The 18952-nt window shown below is 37.8% G+C and overlaps 1 protein-coding gene across 3 annotated transcripts in view; it reads left to right on the top strand.

Moving 5' to 3' along the window:
• Nucleotides 1-17071, top strand: part of ZNF608 (zinc finger protein 608) — a 104201-nt gene extending 87130 nt beyond the window's left edge. For 2 of the 3 annotated variants that reach the window (XM_038403145.2, XM_038403147.2), the window contains 7 exons: nt 6784-6871; nt 7371-9822; nt 11529-11946; nt 12485-12657; nt 13571-13724; nt 14965-15046; nt 16103-17071. In XM_038403145.2, the coding sequence (XP_038259073.1) occupies nt 6784-6871; nt 7371-9822; nt 11529-11946; nt 12485-12657; nt 13571-13724; nt 14965-15046; nt 16103-16109 (3374 nt within the window). In that variant the 3' untranslated portion in view covers nt 16110-17071. Of the gene's footprint in view, nt 1-6783; nt 6872-7370; nt 9823-11528; nt 11947-12484; nt 12658-13570; nt 13725-14964; nt 15051-16102 lie in introns of those variants that run through there. The other variant, XM_038403148.2, reaches the window with a different exon arrangement.
• Nucleotides 17072-18952: the final 1881 nt, after the last annotated feature.

The following is an 18952-nucleotide window of genomic DNA, read 5'->3' as shown; positions in this document are numbered from 1 at the left end:
TTGAGTTATGTGCCAGGATAAAGATATGGACTAAAAGAACCAATTATAATAGTACATCTTAACTAGATTCAACAAGTCATTTTTTTCCAGCTATCCAGTATTTTGATCACATCCATTTTCATCTTCCAGAGCTCTGCTGCAGTGGGCCTTCCAGTTGTGTCTCTTTATGAGGCATTCCTAAAATCCCATGTTGCTTCTGTTCACTCAAAGCATGTCTGTTATAATTTTAGTTGATTAAAAGTGCTTCCTTCACAGCACATTCTTAGAGAACTTGCCTTGGCTAAAGAGATTCTGTATTCTGTACATGAAGGAATGAGAATTCATCCTCTTCCATAACTTTTCTTAAAGAGTAGAGAGTGAAGGCTTCCTTTCTACAGATGTCTCTGAGGTGACCTAGATCATTCTGTGTCATTCTGGGCATGTTATTACCAAAAAGATATTGGCAAATTTAGAAGGAAGTTTAGACCCAATTCCAGCACATCATTAACTTAAACATGTGAGCAGTCCCATTGAAATAGGACTATACACATGCTTAAAGTTAAGGATTGATGCCATAGAAATGACCAACAAAAATTAGTAGGATATTAGTAGAACTGATTTATAAGGAAAGAACTTACTCCTATTTGCTTGACACATTATTTTTTAAAATATACAGTATTGACTTTCTTATACTGGAAGGTCATGTGAATGTCTTCTAAGAATTATTGAATTACTTATTGATTTCAATTATTCTGTGCTTGTGCCTACTTCTGATGCCTGTCTCTGTGCTTTTTCTTTTTTTAAATTGTAACATACATATACTCTATATATTAACAATATAAAAACTACATACATTTAACATTATTAAGTACAGGGAAACATAATGGAATATAAGTATATAAACACCAAAGAGGGAGACGAATCATTGAGGATGATGCATGTAGTTTTAACAAGAAGTAACAAAATGAATTTAACTAAGGTTAAATTTAGACAGAATATTAGGAAAATACAGAGAGCATTCTAATGCTTTGGCATAATCTCCCAAGAGAAGATGTAGAAGCCCAGTTGCTTTGTACATTTAGAACAAGACTGGTCAACATACTGAAAATCTACGTTAGGGAACAATTCTGTAGTAGCAGAGAGAGATGGGCTAGATTTAAAGATGGGGAAGATCTATGATTTCTACTCTCAGGGTTATGGTCATTAGAATAAAATGAGATGAAAGAATTAACACTGAAATAATTTTAATCTATCTCCATGGTTCAGAAATGTAGAGTTGACATTTAGTTTGGCGCTTCTAGTTTGCAGAAACCAAATTTCCAGTGACCAATCATTAATTTTCATCATATATCTTCACTGGCACTTTCTTCCTTCTTTTAAGTTTTTGCCCATTCACTTGAGTAGGTCCAGGAATCGCAAAACATTAAATAAAAAGAAAAGGAGTACTTGTGGCACCTTAGAGACTAACAAATTTATTAGAGCATAAGCTTTCGTGAGCTACAGCTCACTTCATCGGATGCATTCAGTGGAAAATACAGTGGGGAGATTTATATACACAGAGAACATGAAACAATGGATGTTACCATACACACTGTAACGAGAGTGATCACTTAAGGTGAGCTATTACCAGCAGGAGAGCGGGGAGGAAAAACATTAAATGATTTCAGCACTTGAGTAAAATGCTATACCATTTATTTTCCCAAAGCCAAAACTTGCCATTCTCATTTGGCTCTAGTGGCATATGTGGTCCGAATGTATACTTCCCTATATGAGAGAAATCCACACAGGAATTTATATGCAAGACATATGGACATAATACAGACACACAGTTCTAAATAGATATTTGTATATAGGAATATCAGTCTGCAACTATAAAGCTCTCATGCAGAGGAACATTGTAGATGGATGAGATTTCTCAAAGAGTATAACTACTCTCTCCCCTCCTCCTTGAAGATGAAACTAACTTCATTTATTTGTTTTTATCAATCACAGTATAATATTGCTCTGGTTTTATTGACCACTCAGCTAAAGCTTCTATAAATTATAACAGATTAGAATAGAACATAACATTCGAATGGCCATACTGGGTCAGACCAAAGGTCCATCCAGCCCAGTATCCTGTCGACCGACAGTGGCCAATGCCAGGTACCCCAGAGGGAGTGCACCTAACAGCTAATGATCTAGTGATCTTTCTCCTGCCATCTATCTCCACCTCTGACAAACAGAGGCTAGGGACACCATTCCTTACCCATCCTGGCTAATAGCCAATAATGGACTTAACCTCCATGAATTTATCCAGTTCTCTTTTAAACCCTGTTATAGTCCTAGCCTTCACAACCTTCTCAGGCAAGGAGTTCCACTGTGCGCTGAGTGAAGAACTTCCTTTTATTTGTTTTAAACCTGCTACCCATTAATTTCATTTGGAGGCTCCTAGTTCTTATATTATGGGAACAAGTAAATAACTTTTCCTTATTCACTTTCTCCACACCACTCATGATTTTATATACCACTATCATATCTCCCCTTAGTCTCCTCTTTTCCAAGCTGAAAAGTCCTAGTCTCTTTAATCTCGCCTCATATGGGACCCATTTCAAACCCCTAATAATTTTAACTGTCCTTTTCTGAACCTTTTCTAATGCTAGTATATCTTTTTTGAGATGTGGGGACCAAATCTGTACAGTATTCGAGATGTGGGCGTACCATGGATTTATATAAGGGCAATAAGATATTCTCCGTCTTATTCTCTATCCCTTTTTTAATGATTCCTAACATCCTGTTTGCTTTTTTGACTGCTGGTGCACCCTGCATGGACGTCTTCAGAGAACTATCCACGATGACTCCAAGATCCTTCTCCTATTTAGTTGTAGCTAAATTAGCCCCCATATTATATGTTCGGTTGGTGTTATTTTTTCCAATGTGCATTACTTTACATTTATCCACATTAAATTTCATTTGCCATTTTGTTGCCCAATCACTTAGTTTTGTGAGATCTTTTTGAAGTTCTTCACAGCCTGCTTTGGTCTTAACTGTCTTGAGCAGTTTATTATCATCTGCAAACTTTGCCACCTCACTGTTTATCCCTTTCTCCAGATCATTTACGAATAAGTTGAATAGGATTGGTCCTAGGACTGACCCTTGGGGAACATCACTAGTTACCCCTCTTCATTCTGAAAATTTACCATTTATTCCTACCCTTTGTTCCCTGTCTTTTAACCAGTTCTCAATCCATGAAAGGATCTTTCCTCTTATCCCATGACAACTTAATTTACATAAGAGCCTTTGGTGAGGGACCTTGTCAAAGGCTTTCTGAAAATCTAAGTACACTATGTCCACTGGATCCTCCTTGTCCACATGTTTGTTGACCCACTCAAAGAACTCTAATAGATTAGTAAGACATGATCTCCCTTTACAGAAACCATGTTGATTTTTGCGCAACAGTTTATGTTCTTCTATGTGTCTGACAATTTTATTCTTTACTATTGTCTCAACTAATTTGACTGGTACTGATGTTTAGACTTACCTGTCTGTAATTGCCAGGATCACCTCTAGACTAAAGCCCTTCTTAAATATTGGTATTACATTAGCTATCTTCCCGTCATTGAGTACAGTAGCTGATTTAAAGGACAGGTTACAAACCATAGTTAATAGTTCCGTAATTTCACATTTGAGTTCTTTCAGAACTCTTGGGTGAATACCATCTGGTCCCGGTGACTTGTTACTGTTAAGTTTCTCAATTAATTCCAAAACTTCCTCTAGTGATACTTTAATCTGTGATAATTCCTAAGATTTGTCACCTACAAAAAATGGCTCAGATTTGGGAATCTCCCTAACATCCTCAGCCGTGAAGACTGAAGCAAAGAATTAATTTAGTTTCTCCACGATGACTTTATCGTCTTTAAGTACTCCTTTTGTATCTTGATCGTCCAGGGGCCCCACTGGTGGTTTAGCAGGCTTCCTGCTTCTGATGTTTAAAAACATTTTGTTATTACCTTTTGAGTTTTTGGCTAGCGGTTCTTCAAACTCCTTTTTGGCTTTTCTTATTACATTTTACATTTAATTTGGTAGTGTTTATGCTCCTTTCTATTTACCTCACTAAGATTTGACTTCCACTTTTTAAAAGATGCCTTTTATCTCTCACTGCTTCTTTTACATGGTTGTTAAGCCACGGTGGCTCTTTTTTTAGTTCTTTTACTGTGTTTTTAAATTTGGGGTATACATTTAAGTTGAGCCTCTAGTGGTTTACTGTTTTGAGGTATCAGTTTCATTTAGGCCGTTATTTATAAAATCTTACCCTGCCTTAAACAGTGCCACAGATGATTAATGATTAATAACTTCTTTTTTAAGTAATCCTGTTTTCCTGTGAGCAAATTCAGTTCTTACAGTTTTGAATAGGTTTGAATGCTATCTTAAACAGTTCAATGACATGAATCTCAGTGTACAAACACAACACAGTTTAGCAGACAGTAACCTTTCGTCACATTGACAAGCCCTAGTTAGTGCAAACAAACCAGTGTTTGATTTACAGAGTCAAGAAGCATTAGGCAAGCCTCTCTCATTGTTCGGATTATTCCTGCCTGATAAAACAGTTTCTGCATATACAGTCTCTCTCACTCAATCAGTCACCCTCTCACTTACTGCTCTGTTCTGTGGTGTTGCATCATTTTTTCCCTTTGAAGCTCACTTATCCGAGGCACTTGCTTTTTGTGGTCTTTGCTGCAGTGCTCAGCCCAGCCAATCAGATAGTAATGTTCACAGTAGGAGTTGGCCAATCCAAAGCCTGCTTTTGCTAGAAACGTGAAACCCTTAGGGGAATGCAATAACAAAAGCCTTTCACTGCAGACAAATGTTAAGTGTCTGTGCAGACTTTTCCCGTTTTTAATTGTATTACTCTAAGAATGGACGGTTTGTTGTTTCTTTCATGTTTCCTTTCAAGCAATTTTAATTATACATTTGTGCTACATCAGAGACTTTGAAACACAGTGATTCAGCCTATTGCATCTAAAGCTAAAATGCAGTAACCTTCTGGCAATATAAATATTTTCCAGTGTTGTAAATATAGCTGACATGCTGAAGAATTTTAAGCAGCTGGAAAGGTCTCTGACACCACACACGATGCCCTAGAGAGCAAATGATGGGAAAAACAATTCCCCCCCCCCCCCCCGCCAGCTTTGTCAGGTGTTTGTTTTTTATTTTAAAGAGGTCGGAATAAAATATATGTCCCCAGCTATTCCATTTTGTTAATATCAAAGCATAGATGATAAAAAATAAATTTAATATACTGATTGTCTAAATAGGAATTTTAGCCTGATCTTTTATATCCTGGGAGCCTGTTTTTAGCCTTGGTTGAGGAGTGATTTATTTTTTGTCCTTTAGATCATCTTACCACAATGTATGGTATTCTACTGTTAACTTACAATAATAGCAACTTAAAACCATATGGGGAACAATTTTCAAATCTGCTATTGAGAATTTTCAAGGAAATCCCTTCTTCCCTAGTACTTTAGCTAACAGCACTTCAAATACTTTCCTGCTGTTAAAAGGTCCCTAAGGAAATAAGCTGGAGGTTACATGTTTACTTTACATTGGTGCTGCAGAGTGGGATAGTTTTAGTCTAAAATTAGAAATCACACTGGTAACACAAAGGAAGCAGACAGGCTAGAAATGTATTTGGCACAGTGCCATTATTATTTCCATTGTAGAAAAGCTAGAGCTAGCTAGAACAAGGAAAGTGTAGAGAAATACAAACCATGAGATTTGCGTGTGTAGTTTAATTAAATATTTAGTTCTTTAGAATGAATTTCTGTGAATCTGCTAACATTTTGCACCATGACTCTTCTTCTGCCTAGGTGAAATTAATCTTTTCAGCATGCATTCTAAAGAGAAATAATAACTGATGCAGAATATTACCTTATGTTTATCTACAGTATCTAATGAATTAAAGGGATAATTATGTTGACTAGTCCACAAACATGATTATAAATTGTCTCTGCCTGTGAAAAAGTGTTTGAGAGAAAGCTGAATGAGTTTGAATGAAACCCTCCATTTAATTTTTTTTAAAAGAAGCCCCTAATGTACATACTTAATAATACATTGATTTTTCAGATAAAACAAAATTTTAAGCCTACATTTATTGTGCAGATTTATTTAAATTTTGACATAAGTATTTTTAAAGCAAAGCTGTAAATGATAAAGACATTAACATTGAAACAACACATTGGTTTATTATTATTTATTATTTGTTTTCCTAAATGCCTCAATTTAGGTTGGAGGCCAGGTTAATGGAAGACTCACAATGACAGAGAGAATGCAAATAATATAGAGGGTTTGTAGATATCCCTATATAGCAAAACTTGTGTGTGTGGTGATTTGGATATTTGTAATTTCAAATAAATAATATCCCCACTATAGTATTGTTGAAAACAAAGCACATTCTTCTGAGTCACCTACTGATTTAAGCACTGGTAACTGGTGCTCAGTTTATGCTGGCTGCCTGCCAAATGAAAGCAATTATGTGCAGTAATAGCAAAATTAAGAGGTGAATGTTGCCGTTTTACAGCAGGACATGGCAAAAACCATTTCCTTCTGTCAGCTGTATCTTGATCTCACACACACACACACACACTCTCTCTCTCTCTCTCTCTCTCTCTCTCTCTCTTTCCTGTGGGTTTTAACTTGAGGTCACTGAAACCAGAAAAGAGGAAGAGTGTAGACCACAGCTTTTGAAAGCAAATAAGAATGGGGCTCTGTTCGTTTTTTAAAAAAAATTGTAACTGTGATAATATTTTGTTTCTCTTCCTCCCACAGGTGTCCTAGTGGTAAATGTTACATGGCGGAACAAGACTTATGTCGGGACCCTGCTGGATTGTACAAAGCATGATTGGGCCCCTCCCAGGTAGTCAGTCATTCTGGGATTGTTTTTTCTCCACTCTTCTCCTCCTCCTCCCCCCAAAAAAATCTTTGGCAAGAAACTGTATAGAGATTAATAAAGAACAGCTGTATATAACTGACACCATTCAGAAGAGGAATGAGTAATTCTGTCTTTCACACTGCAAAATGCAGACGTTGAGCTGGCAATTTGTATTTTCTATTGTTGTGTTACTGAAAAAATATCTCTGGAATTAAACTGAAATTGAGTTTATTTTAAAATATTTTCTTGGATACTAAGAAATACTTTTTTTCTCTTTGTCAGTAATATTCCTGAAGCAAATGTTTTTTCTTTCATGACGTTAATATTTGAAAGAGAGCACCCTTCCTCTAACAGCATTGCAGATTCTGTTACTTAAAGCTATGTCATTCTGATATTTGAAATATCAGTTCATGGTTGAAACAGCTGATGGTGTCTGGTGGTGGTGTTTTAGTCTCTGTTCTGACATCTGCTTTTCTTAACTTAGGTTTTGTGAATCGCCAACAAGTGACCTGGAAATGCGAGGAGGTCGGGGGAGAGGAAAGCGAGCAAGGTCTGCTGCAGCTGCACCTGGAAATGATGTTAGCTTTACAGAGTCAAGAGGACTGCAGAACAAGAACAGGGGTGGTGCCAATGGGAAGGGGAGGCGGGGCAGCCTTAATTCAAGTGGACGCAGGACACCCCCAAATTGTGCAGTGGAGGATGTCAAAGCTAGCCCCTCATCCACGAATAAGAGGAAAAATAAGCCTCCGATGGAGCTAGACTTGAACTCCAGTTCAGAGGACAATAAATCTGGAAAGCGCATTCGCACCAATTCTAGAAGCACTCCAACCACCCCACAGGGGAAACTTGAGACTACTTTTTTGGACCAAGGCTGCTCTTCTCCAGTATTGATTGATTGCCCTCACCCCAATTGCAACAAAAAGTACAAGCACATTAATGGACTGCGTTACCATCAGGCTCATGCACATTTAGATCCAGAAAACAAACTGGAGTTTGAGCCTGACAGTGAAGATAAAATTTCAGACTGTGAGGAAGCATTAAGTAATGTGGCACTTGAATGCAGTGAGCCAAGCACAAGTATATCAAGTTTTGATCAACTAAAAGCACCAACATCTCCTTGCCCTCTTAATACCCCTGGGACTCCCAAGGGGAAAAGAGAGTTGACCAATAATGGCCCAACTTCAATCATCAGTTCTAAAACTGGCAAAAATTCTGGTAAAAAGAAGGGCCCAAACAGTGAATTGAACACCCTTCCTGTAATTTCTAATATGGCAGCCACACTGGACAATTGCTCAGGAGCAGATGGCAGTTTGGCCTCTGAAATGCCCAAACTGGAAGCTGAAGGATTAGTAGACAAGAAAAATTTGGGAGAAAAAGACAGGGGAAAAAAAGCCAATACCTGCAAAGTGGATAAAAATCTGTCAAAACTTAAAACAGCTAGGCCCATTGCCCCAGCTCCAGCTCCTACTCCTCCCCAATTAATAGCTATACCCACTACAGCCTTTACAACCACCACTACAGGGACAATACCAGGATTGCCCTCACTTACAACTACTGTTGTTCAGGCTACACCAAAGAGCCCTCCGTTAAAACCTATTCAACCAAAGCCCACAATTATGGGAGAGCCAAGCACTGTAAACCCCGCTCTCACATCACTCAAAGACAAAAAGAAAAAGGAGAAGAGAAAGCTGAAGGACAAAGAAAGCAAAGAGACTGGAAGTCCTAAAATGGATTCTAAGCTGGGAAAGCTAGAGGATTCAAAAGGGTCTGGGAAAGATTTATCCGGACATTTTTTAAAGGACCATCTCAACAAGAATGAAGTGTTAGCTAATGGACTGTCAGAGTCTCAAGAGAGCAGGATGGCAAGTATTAAAGCTGAAGCGGATAAGGTTTACACTTTCACAGACAATGCACCCAGCCCTTCTATAGGGAGTGCCTCCAGAATGGAATGCAGCACTTTGGTGAATGGACAATCTTCTTTGGCGCCACTGCATGTGTTGACACAAAATGGTGCAGATAGTGCAGCTGCTAAAACCAACAGCCCAGCTTACTCTGATATTTCTGATGCTGCGGATGATGGTGGTTCTGACAGTAGGTCAGAGGGCATGAGGTCAAAGGCCAGCTCTCCTTCAGATATTATTTCTAATAAGGAAAGTGTTGTAAAAGGACATTCTTCAATCACAGCACAATCATCACAAGTAAAAGAGTCCCATTCTCCCTATTACCATGGCTACGATCCTTATTATTCTCCAAGTTACATGCACTCTGGACAGGTCAGCACCCCTGCAGCTGGGAACAGCAGTACCTCACAGGGACTGAAGATCAAAAAGGAGGCTGAGGAAGAGGCTGAAAAGAAAGACAAGACAGAACCATCAGATTCCAAGAAAAATGATACCAATTCCACTAATTTACAGCCTCAGCATCAGTCAGTAATAACTCAGAGACATCCTGCACTTGCCCAGTCACTTTATTATGGACAGTATGCCTATGGGCTTTACATGGACCAAAAGTCCTTAATGGCCTCTAACCCTGCCTATAGGCAGCAGTATGAAAGGTATTATGAGGACCAGAGACTGGCAGAGCAGAAAATGGCACAAACTGGGAGAGACTGTGAAAGGAAGAGCGAACCTCCACTGAAGGAACTAGGAAAGGATGACAACAAGCAGAAAAATATCCCCTCTGCTACTATCTCAAAGGCTCCTTCAGTTCCAGAGACAAGCAAAAATAACACTAAAATGGGGTCATCAGTCCCCAGCAAAGCTGAAGAGACAAGCAAATCACAGATTCTTTCCAATCACCAGCAGCAGCTTCAGTCTGATAGCTTCAAAGCCAAACAAATGGAAAACCATCAGCTTATAAAGGAGGCTGTGGAAATGAAATCTGTTATGGATTCAATGAAACAAACAGGAGTAGATCCTACCACAAGATTTAAACAGGTGAGGCCACTGGAACTTGAACACGGATAATCTTGAATTATTCTTAAGGTTTTACTGACACGATTTTATTGTATTTTTCTATCTTACCTAAATGGCCAAACTCTGTCACCCTTTTTGACGTTGAGTAGTACCTTATTCCTTGAATAGATATATTGCTTTCAGTGGGGCTTGTGAGAGAGAGGAAACCGAGCATGAGTAGAGGTGACAGAATCCAGGTTTAAGAAATTAGTTAGAAAATTTTTAATCTTAATTAAACAGAATTCATGTTTCCATATAGAAACAAGTAGAATTAAAACTCTTAAATGTAAATTTAAGTCATTCTGCTTAGTGCAACAGAATGAAATTTCAAGAAATAAGCACTCTTCACTATGAATGAAGTGCAAAGTAGACTTAAAAAATGGCTTGAGGGGTTTTTTTTTGGTTTTGTTTTGTTTTTTAACGACAGCTGGCATTTACTAAAGAAGGGCAAGCAGGTTCTTTGATGCTCAACTCTTTATCCTAATCCGACGTAACCTTTTCAAAATCGGGGACATCATTCCCTATCTGTCCTCAGTAAGCTCCTGACCTCTGCAAGCCCACACAATGAGTAAAATCCTGGCCCCATTGAAGCCAATGATGGTTTTACCACTCTGGCTCCTCCTGGCCTTCCCACATTTTAGACAGCCTTCCAATACACAGCCCTGCCAAGACATTTTACTGTTTCTTTGCTCTGATCCAGTGCTCCCACACTGAATATCCTCATGCTCTGGCATTTGCTACATCCTAGATTTCATCTTAATAAGCCATCTTTCAAGGTAAGGCTGAGGGTCATGGAACTAGAAGGAAAGTGGGATGGTTCAGGTCTGGATAGGAGAAGATTTCCATGGACTATGATGAGTATCTGAACCAACGCTAATCCACTTTACCTATTAATATTTCTTATGCTGTGAACATTGACCATTAAAGTAAAATAATAGTAATTAGCTCTTGTACATCTCATAAAAAATAATGTTCTTTTGTTATTCAGTAAAGATAGTGCTCTTTTATGTAATCCTGTAAAGAAACCACGTACCCACTCTTTAGCATGTTTATAAACTGTTTTATAATAGTTATAAAATTCTACACACATTTCTCAAACCCTGACCTCAATCTCGTGAAAAGTGATTTTATAACTTTGCACATGTGAACAGTCCCACTGAATTGAATGGGACTGTAATGCGTAGAGTTACTCAAGTGTACAAATGTTGACAGGATCAAGACCAATATAAGCACCTTGCCAGCAAGATCCATTTTTCAGGTTCATCATTCCAGATTATCTAAGTCCTTTAACGTAGCATTAGCAATGTTGTAGTTCACAGATGGGAAAATCTCTCTATGGCCATTAATCAAAATACATGTATAGTATGATCACATAATGTTAACACCTAATATGTATGTAATTCATAATTAAACTAGTCAAAGGCATGGGAAAGGATATAAAATGAAATAATTAAATCAGATTATGATAGAAGTTCATTATTATTACATTGTAATATTGGCTGGAGTTTGAGCTTTAAAGTATAATGAACCTATAAGAACCATGTCTGTCCTACAATATACATAATCTGGGTGTGTTGTTAACACTTCTATTAAAAAAAAAAAGACCTTTACTGAAGTATGAGAAATATCAATAACTATCTTGTTTCACAATGTGCATTTAAACAAAATGTATTTCTCCCTCATATTAGGACGCAGATTCAAGAACATGGCATCATTATGTCTACCAGCCCAAATACCTTGATCAGCAAAAATCAGAAGAACTTGATCGGGAGAAAAAACTAAAAGAAGACAGCCCTAGAAAAACACCTAATAAGGAAGGTTCCATACCCAACCTCCCTGTCTCATTAACAAGCATTAAAGAGGAGCCGAAAGAGGTCAAGCGTTCTGATTCCCAGTCATTGGAGGAGAGCAAGATTAAAAACGATGATCGAAAGACTCCTGTAAATTGGAAGGACTCTCGGGGTGCTAGAGTGGCCGTTTCCTCACCAATGAGTCAGCATCAGTCATATATACAGTACTTGCACGCTTATCCTTACCCACAGATGTATGATCCCAACCATCCTGCATACCGTGCAGTCTCTCCTGTTCTAATGCACAGCTATCCTGGTATGTGTTCTGTAACTGGCATTGTACACTAGTAAAGATTTACACACTAACAGTGGAGTAAAACCTACATTTTAATATTGGCTGTTAGCAGCTTCACGGATGACATTTGTTTTGCTTGTTCTTATGCTGGGGAAAGTTCTGCAGATTAAACTGATTTAATACAAGATGTTCCTTTTATGAACTGTCAGAGTTCCCAGCTACAGTTTCCACAACCCCTGACAGGTGCTGTTGCTGTTAGACTGACAGATAGTTTATTGCCTATAAAAATATTCTAAGCACTTACTGTCAGAACCATTATAGTTACTATTCCTTTCACTTAAGAGGACCCATAAATGTCTGAAATGTCTGTTAGCTCAACCCTCTTTATAACCTCCATTCATCAGGGTGAATTAGCTGAAAAAATCGAAGAACAAAGATACAATTTTATAGTCACGTGATCCATTTTTGATGTAATCCCCTGTATAGGAATCTCTCCACCCCAATGTATAACCAAATGTAAAAACAGTAACTTGATGTGGCATTTATTGTTTATCTGCAGGGGCCTATCTCTCGCCAGGATTTCATTATCCTGTTTATGGGAAGATGTCAGGGAGAGAAGAGGCAGAGAAAGTCAATACCAGCCCTAGCATCAACACAAAATCAACCACTGAATCTAAAGCACTGGATTTGCTCCAGCAGCATGCCAACCAGTACCGCAGCAAGTCCCCTGCTGTAAGGCTTCATCTGTTGTTATTGAGCATCAATACATTTGGGGTTGGGTAGGGAAAGGGCAGAGAACATAATCCAAACATGTGCATAGTCAAGCTATGAATTTTTTTTAAGTTATTTTTTATATCCACATTTAAATCAAAAGTAATTTAAAATCAGGGTGCTTCCCTGGCATATACTGGAAGTGATAAGTATAACAGGGTTCTTGCTAATATACTTCCTAATATAAGTAGTAGATTTATATGGAAATCCAGATTCATAGATAGCTCTTGGTACATGGTACGCTTTATTAAAGTTTACCAAGAAGATCCTGTTTGAAAACAGATAATGAGATTAAAAAGTTAAACTCCAGGATTTGGTAATATCCCTTTAATATATTTGCTGCAGAGCTGTTATCTTCTGAATAGCAAATTACTAAAATCCTGTTTTGGAGACTTCCATGTCAGAGTAAACAGTGTTATTTTGCCTTCAGATAAGTCAGTAAAAGTTGTAATTGATGAAAGATAGTTTTGAAATAGCTCTCCTGATCCTGAGAGTTGGTGCAGTGCAAATGAAAGAAGATCAAGGACTGATTTACACCAGCTGCCACCACCTCAAATAGGCTGTTAGAGCAGCCAGGAATCAGCCGGGCATAAGGGAGCCTATAGGCCACCTCCTCCTGCAGAATTGATGGGAGAAGAGGTGGTTTGTGGCTGCTGTGTGATGCCTGAGGATCCCTTTATCCTGAGGGTATGGCTACACCAGCTTTAGGGCAAAACTGGGGAGCAAACCAAATCCACTCCAGTGTACTGGAGAATCAGATCTCATAGTTCGTGTTTAAATGTCCATTGCTAGATACCCAGAGTGAGTATATTGGTTGTGATATTCTCAATTTAAAAAATATTATATACATTTTCTTTTACCTTTTTATTGTCAGCCTGTGGAAAAATCTACAGCTGAGCGTGAGCGGGAAGCAGAGAGGGAGCGAGATCGTCACTCCCCCTTTAGCCAGCGGCATCTTCATACACACCACCACACACACGTTGGAATGGGCTACCCACTTATACCCGGGCAATATGACCCATTTCAAGGTGAGCTGTGGCTTCTGTCTGTAGGATCGATGTGTCTTTTAAAGTCATTTAATTGATGTTGCAAGTATGATGTGAAGCTATTTTAATAGAAACCCGTGTTTTACGGAAACCAGAAAAAATAGTTTACGTCTAGGGAGAAAGTTTGAAAACACTCAGCAAAGACTAAGCTGGTAACACCAAATGACACTATAGCTACAGCTTCATGCTTGAGTAAAACTGTTTTAGAACTCAACCACTGATTGCCAGTAAATTATTAAAATTTTACTTGTCAGCTAGGATATCATTCACATGAGTATTTTCAACCATAATAAAAACTGACACTAACTGATTAGAAAGACTCAAAGGAGGTAAAAAAATAAACCTTTTTACACAATTAATCTTGTGTAAACAATGGAGAGAGCATGGCAAAGAGAAAAGCTTTTAATTTTGAACAAATTTTATGTACAAGAGAGACCCTGCAGTCAACCTTGAGATTTTCACAGCTACAGCTTCTCAAATAGCACATGATCTGTTTTTATTTAGGTGAATACAGCACGTATTGTTGCTGTCAAGGAAAAAGAACCACAATAAGAGATGCATGAAAGATCATTCATTCTCCCTTGATTTACCCCAGTTTTTCTTCCTTTTCGGACACTGTTCTAGCAAAATTAAGATTTCCTCCCCTGCAGTGAAGTACACACTAGTACAGTTTGTAGCTAAAATGACATTAATTCAGTGTGTTCTCTCAGTGCCTTAGAGTCATTTTCCTATGCAAAAGTCTTGAATATTTCTAAATTGGATTCAGTGATTCCATACGCCTTATGGGATGCATTATGCTCATTCAGTGGGAGAAATTTAAAATGATAAGTTACTACAGAAGTATTGTATTCCAAGCAGCTAGCATGTCGTTTCTGTAATTCACTGTGACTTTTGATTCTTGTTGTTTCCTGGTACCCATTATTTCAACTGAGCTTCCTATTCAGGAATTCATACAAACCGTTTAGCACCGTGCAGTGCAGTGCTTGGAAAGAAATACAATAATGTAGAATGCCATATTTTCTTGTAAAATGCCTATTAAGGAGAATTCAGTACATTATATTAAGGCAAATTGGTCAGAGCAGGCAAATTGTCTTACATCTTTTACCTGAAAAAAGTGATTGGCTGCTATTTATGGTTTTTGAACTGATGACTATACTTAACTCTTTGAACACCATAAAATCCAAAAGTATATCCACAGTCTTCTGTTTCTTCTTTCCTTCAGGGTTGACCTCTGCTGCCCTTGTTGCCACTCAGCAGGTGGCTGCTCAGGCATCTGCATCTGGTATGTTTCCTGCACAAAGAAGGTAAATATCTTGTAACCCTTGAATTATACTGCATAGACATCTTAATAGGGAGGGAGGAAGCAAATTATAGGTTTCTAAGACTGGAGGTCTGCATCCCTATAGACAGCAGCTTTTATTGAGGGGGGGGGGGTTGGTTAATTGTAGCTCTATTCTTCTGAACTTGTCGTTGACCCTCATACTATAATCATAATGTAGATAATTAATCAATGAAATAGACTGCTTGTTGTCTGAGATTTTCAGAGAATATCCTTTACCTCTTGGTACTATTAAAGTAAAACAAGCTATTATGAAGTATATAATTAGGATTCAAAATGGTTTCATAAAAGGCAAGCAAGGGATTCATTTTGGAGTAGATCCATCTAAAGTTGAGTAAACTTCTGCTCTTATGTATAAGTACAGGTATATCTGGCTTCCTGATTTGCAGATACTTTTATTGGAAATAAAATATTTTTAGAAGGTACATTAAAGATTATATTATTTTAAAGTTACCTAGGAATCAAATGTGTTTGCCTTTAAACTATTTACTTGCTTTTAAATAAAATTTACTTTTCAATCTCTAAAGGAAATGAAAACCTTATATATAATAAAAATTCTGTCTTAAGTGAAAAGCTCAACTCTGCCTTAACAATGGAGTCTCCATCAACACTTCCAGAATAAATCTTACACAGTAAAATTACCAACTTTCATGATTTTATCACAAGTCCCATGACATATGGTGTTTTTCTTAAAGTCCCAGCCCCCCAGAGGCAAGTGATTACATGAGAATCTCACCTTTCATTTGAATAAAAAGCAAGTTTTTAGCACTCGATGTTGCAGAGAAAAGCCTGAGCACATGACCCAAGTGCACCCTAAAGGTTCAGAAACTAGAAGAGACAAAAACTATTCCTTTCCCCCTTTCAATTTTATATTTTAAAAATTTCATGATTTGGAGCAGTGGGCTAGGGTTGGCAATACTAATTACATGTGTTTAGTTTCACAGTTTTTGTGCATTTCAAGAGTTCAGAGTTAAATGATGGTAAAGGATATCATACTAAAACCTCTTTTTTTTTCTTTTAGAGAATGAGGAGTTTGGAAATGTACATTGTCATGTGACTGGATCACATGAGGAAGCGCTTTATTACAGACATCAGTTCCATGGTGTTAATTTGAAATGCCTTAATGGCAGGCAAAAACCAGTCATTTCGTTTTTGTAAATTGCAGATTTTATCACAGAGTAACAAATGTTGCTGTAATTAGACTTCTGTTTTTATATATATATATATATGCGCGTATATATATATATAAATATATATATATTCTTTACTTTTTTTTTGTATCGGTAACCAGGCTCGCACACAGGGTCTGCTGCTAAGCGCAAACCACACAATAAAGGAAAAATGTATTTGTCATGTTTAGAAAAATGTTAACCACAAACGGCCGGGTTTTTTTTGTTTTTTGCTTTTTAATTGTAAATAAATAATATTATGTATCAGTGTGCCTGAACCTTGCATACCCTTCTAATATTGCCCACAAGCCCTCAGAGAGGCTAACTGTGATGATGACACTTTGGTACAATTTAGATGTCTATTTGGTGGCTCCTGTTAAGATGCATCAGTGTAAAATGTTACTGTACTCACTGTTTCATTGTAATTGTGTATTGTGAAAAATATACATTTGGAAGGCATGGGGTTGCCAGTACCACAAAAACTGTGTTGTACATAATGTATAGATTTTAAATGGGGAAATAATGAGTATCTGTGAATAATGAAATGTCTTTTTTTGATAATCTTGAATGGCAAATAACCCAATAGCCTGCATACCAGAAGACATCTGTGATTGTTCTATTACTTGAATAGTCCTGCAGTCTTTTTTTTAATGTTTACAATTATCCAGTTTTAGAAGAGAGACTTTAATGCCATTGCCTGGTTACTTGTTTTATGCTGTAATCTAGTTTATTTTATGTAAAATGTATATTGAATGCTTTCATTTTTATACCTGCCTTAAATAATTTGGCAATCAGAATAAAAAAAAAAAGTTGTTTTTGTACTTTTTGGCGTCTGTCTCACCTTGCTTTCCTCTGCCCAGCTTAGAGAGAGATTGTGTCCTAGTTACCAATAGGTATGTTTGACAGACTCTGGAGGCACTATACAGTTGCTAGTGTCCCCAGAAAGACTTTTGGCTTGGTTCCCGGGCAGCACTCACCAGTTTGGCAGCTAAGCTATCCTTGAATAAAGTGAAGCATGAATCCACACTCTCCATGCCCAGCCTGTTCCATTTTCACCTTGCCCCTTCTTCATTTTTGGCACATAGGGCCTGACCCAAAACTGCAGTTAAAGAAGGTCTTTCCATCTACTTCAGTAGGCTTTGGATCAGGTCCCTAGTACCCATGAGTGATCTTTCTGATATTTATGCCACTAATACCTTCAGCTCAGAAATGACTGACTGTGTGCACTAGAAACACTAGCCAAACTTTGCCCTGGATTTAACCTGTGCAGCCCCACAGTATGGAGTTGATTGTGTGTACCTGTGGACAGAACTAGTCCACCTTTATTTTAAATATTCCTACCCATACTACCCAAGAACATGTTGTACATGTTGTTGCATTAATGAGAAACAATGAGTTTAAAGCAATGGGCTTAAATTGCAGCAAGGGAAGTTTAGGTTGGACATTTGGGAAAACTTCCTAACTGTCAGAGTCGTTAAGCATGGGAGTAAATTGCCTAGGGAGGTTGTGGAATCTCTATCATTGGAGATTTTTAAGAGCAGGTTAGACAAACACCGGTCAGAAATGGTCTAGATAATATTTAGTCCTGCCATGAGTTCAGGGGACTGGACTAGCTGACCTCTCGAGGTCCCTTCCAGTTCTATGATTCTATGATTGTCAGATAGTTTTGTTCCACTGCAGTAAGTAGAGTACAAGATGATAATAAAATTAATGCATGAAAGAAGCAGATGGTTAGCCAGGTTATTTCGGGTGTCAACTTTATCCTTGATTGTGTACCACTGATACATTCCTCAGCAAATACAGGGGTGTTTGAACTCTCATTCTCTATTCTGATGACAACTTGCACTGCCAGAGGTCAGAGCTTGTATATGAAGTGGGTACCATTTTTCTTGCTTAGTGGATACTAAATGCACAAGGGTGAATTAAAGATTCCCAACAGACAAGCATACTTGAATTTGTTATATTACTTTGATGAATCTGCCATTAATGTTGCTATAATTGTTTTACTTTTATGGACATAAAATCAGCCCCCTTAGTGGCTAGTAATAAGGTTTATTGATTTTACTATACATTATTCATCTCTGGGCTGCTCTTATCATCTGGTCCTGAACACATGTGGAAAGCTTGTAGTGCTGACACAGTTCAAATTAACTTAATCAAGAAATGGGGAAAAAAGGGTGTATTCCTTGGAGAGGCGGGGTGTCCTTCAAATACAGAATTCTTGGCCACTTAGATAAGTGTTGTATTACTTCTACATTAAAATTTCAATTGGTTTTGTATTGAAATGTGCCATTGATTTGCAGCCTTCGCCTTTAACACTTCTACAGCAAAACAGACCTCATACATTCACACTATTGGTGATTCTCATTTAGTGTGGCTTAAGAACGAGTGTCCGTAAGTAACCAGAATGAATTACTCTGAATGATATGGGGTAAGCAGCCATTTAAAAGATGATTAATGACAGGGTTTCATTACAGTCTTTAGGTTGTAAGAGAGGCTAGCAGCCAAAGCCATTCATTTTTTTCCCTCCACTGACGATTAATCTGTTCTTCCTTCTCTGTGGCTTTCCTTTGGCTTTAACATTTTGAAGGATGAACATCTTTGCAATTGTGAACCGCTAGAAGGTGTACACCATGGCTGACATCTTCCAAAGCCAGGAAGTGGCCATGCTGCCAAGCATCAACAGTCAGGCACAATATACA

The sequence above is a fragment of the Dermochelys coriacea genome, chromosome 5 (genome assembly GCF_009764565.3).
Source record: "Dermochelys coriacea isolate rDerCor1 chromosome 5, rDerCor1.pri.v4, whole genome shotgun sequence".
Taxonomy (NCBI): domain Eukaryota; kingdom Metazoa; phylum Chordata; order Testudines; family Dermochelyidae; genus Dermochelys; species Dermochelys coriacea.
This window is presented reverse-complemented; position numbering and strand designations above follow the sequence as displayed.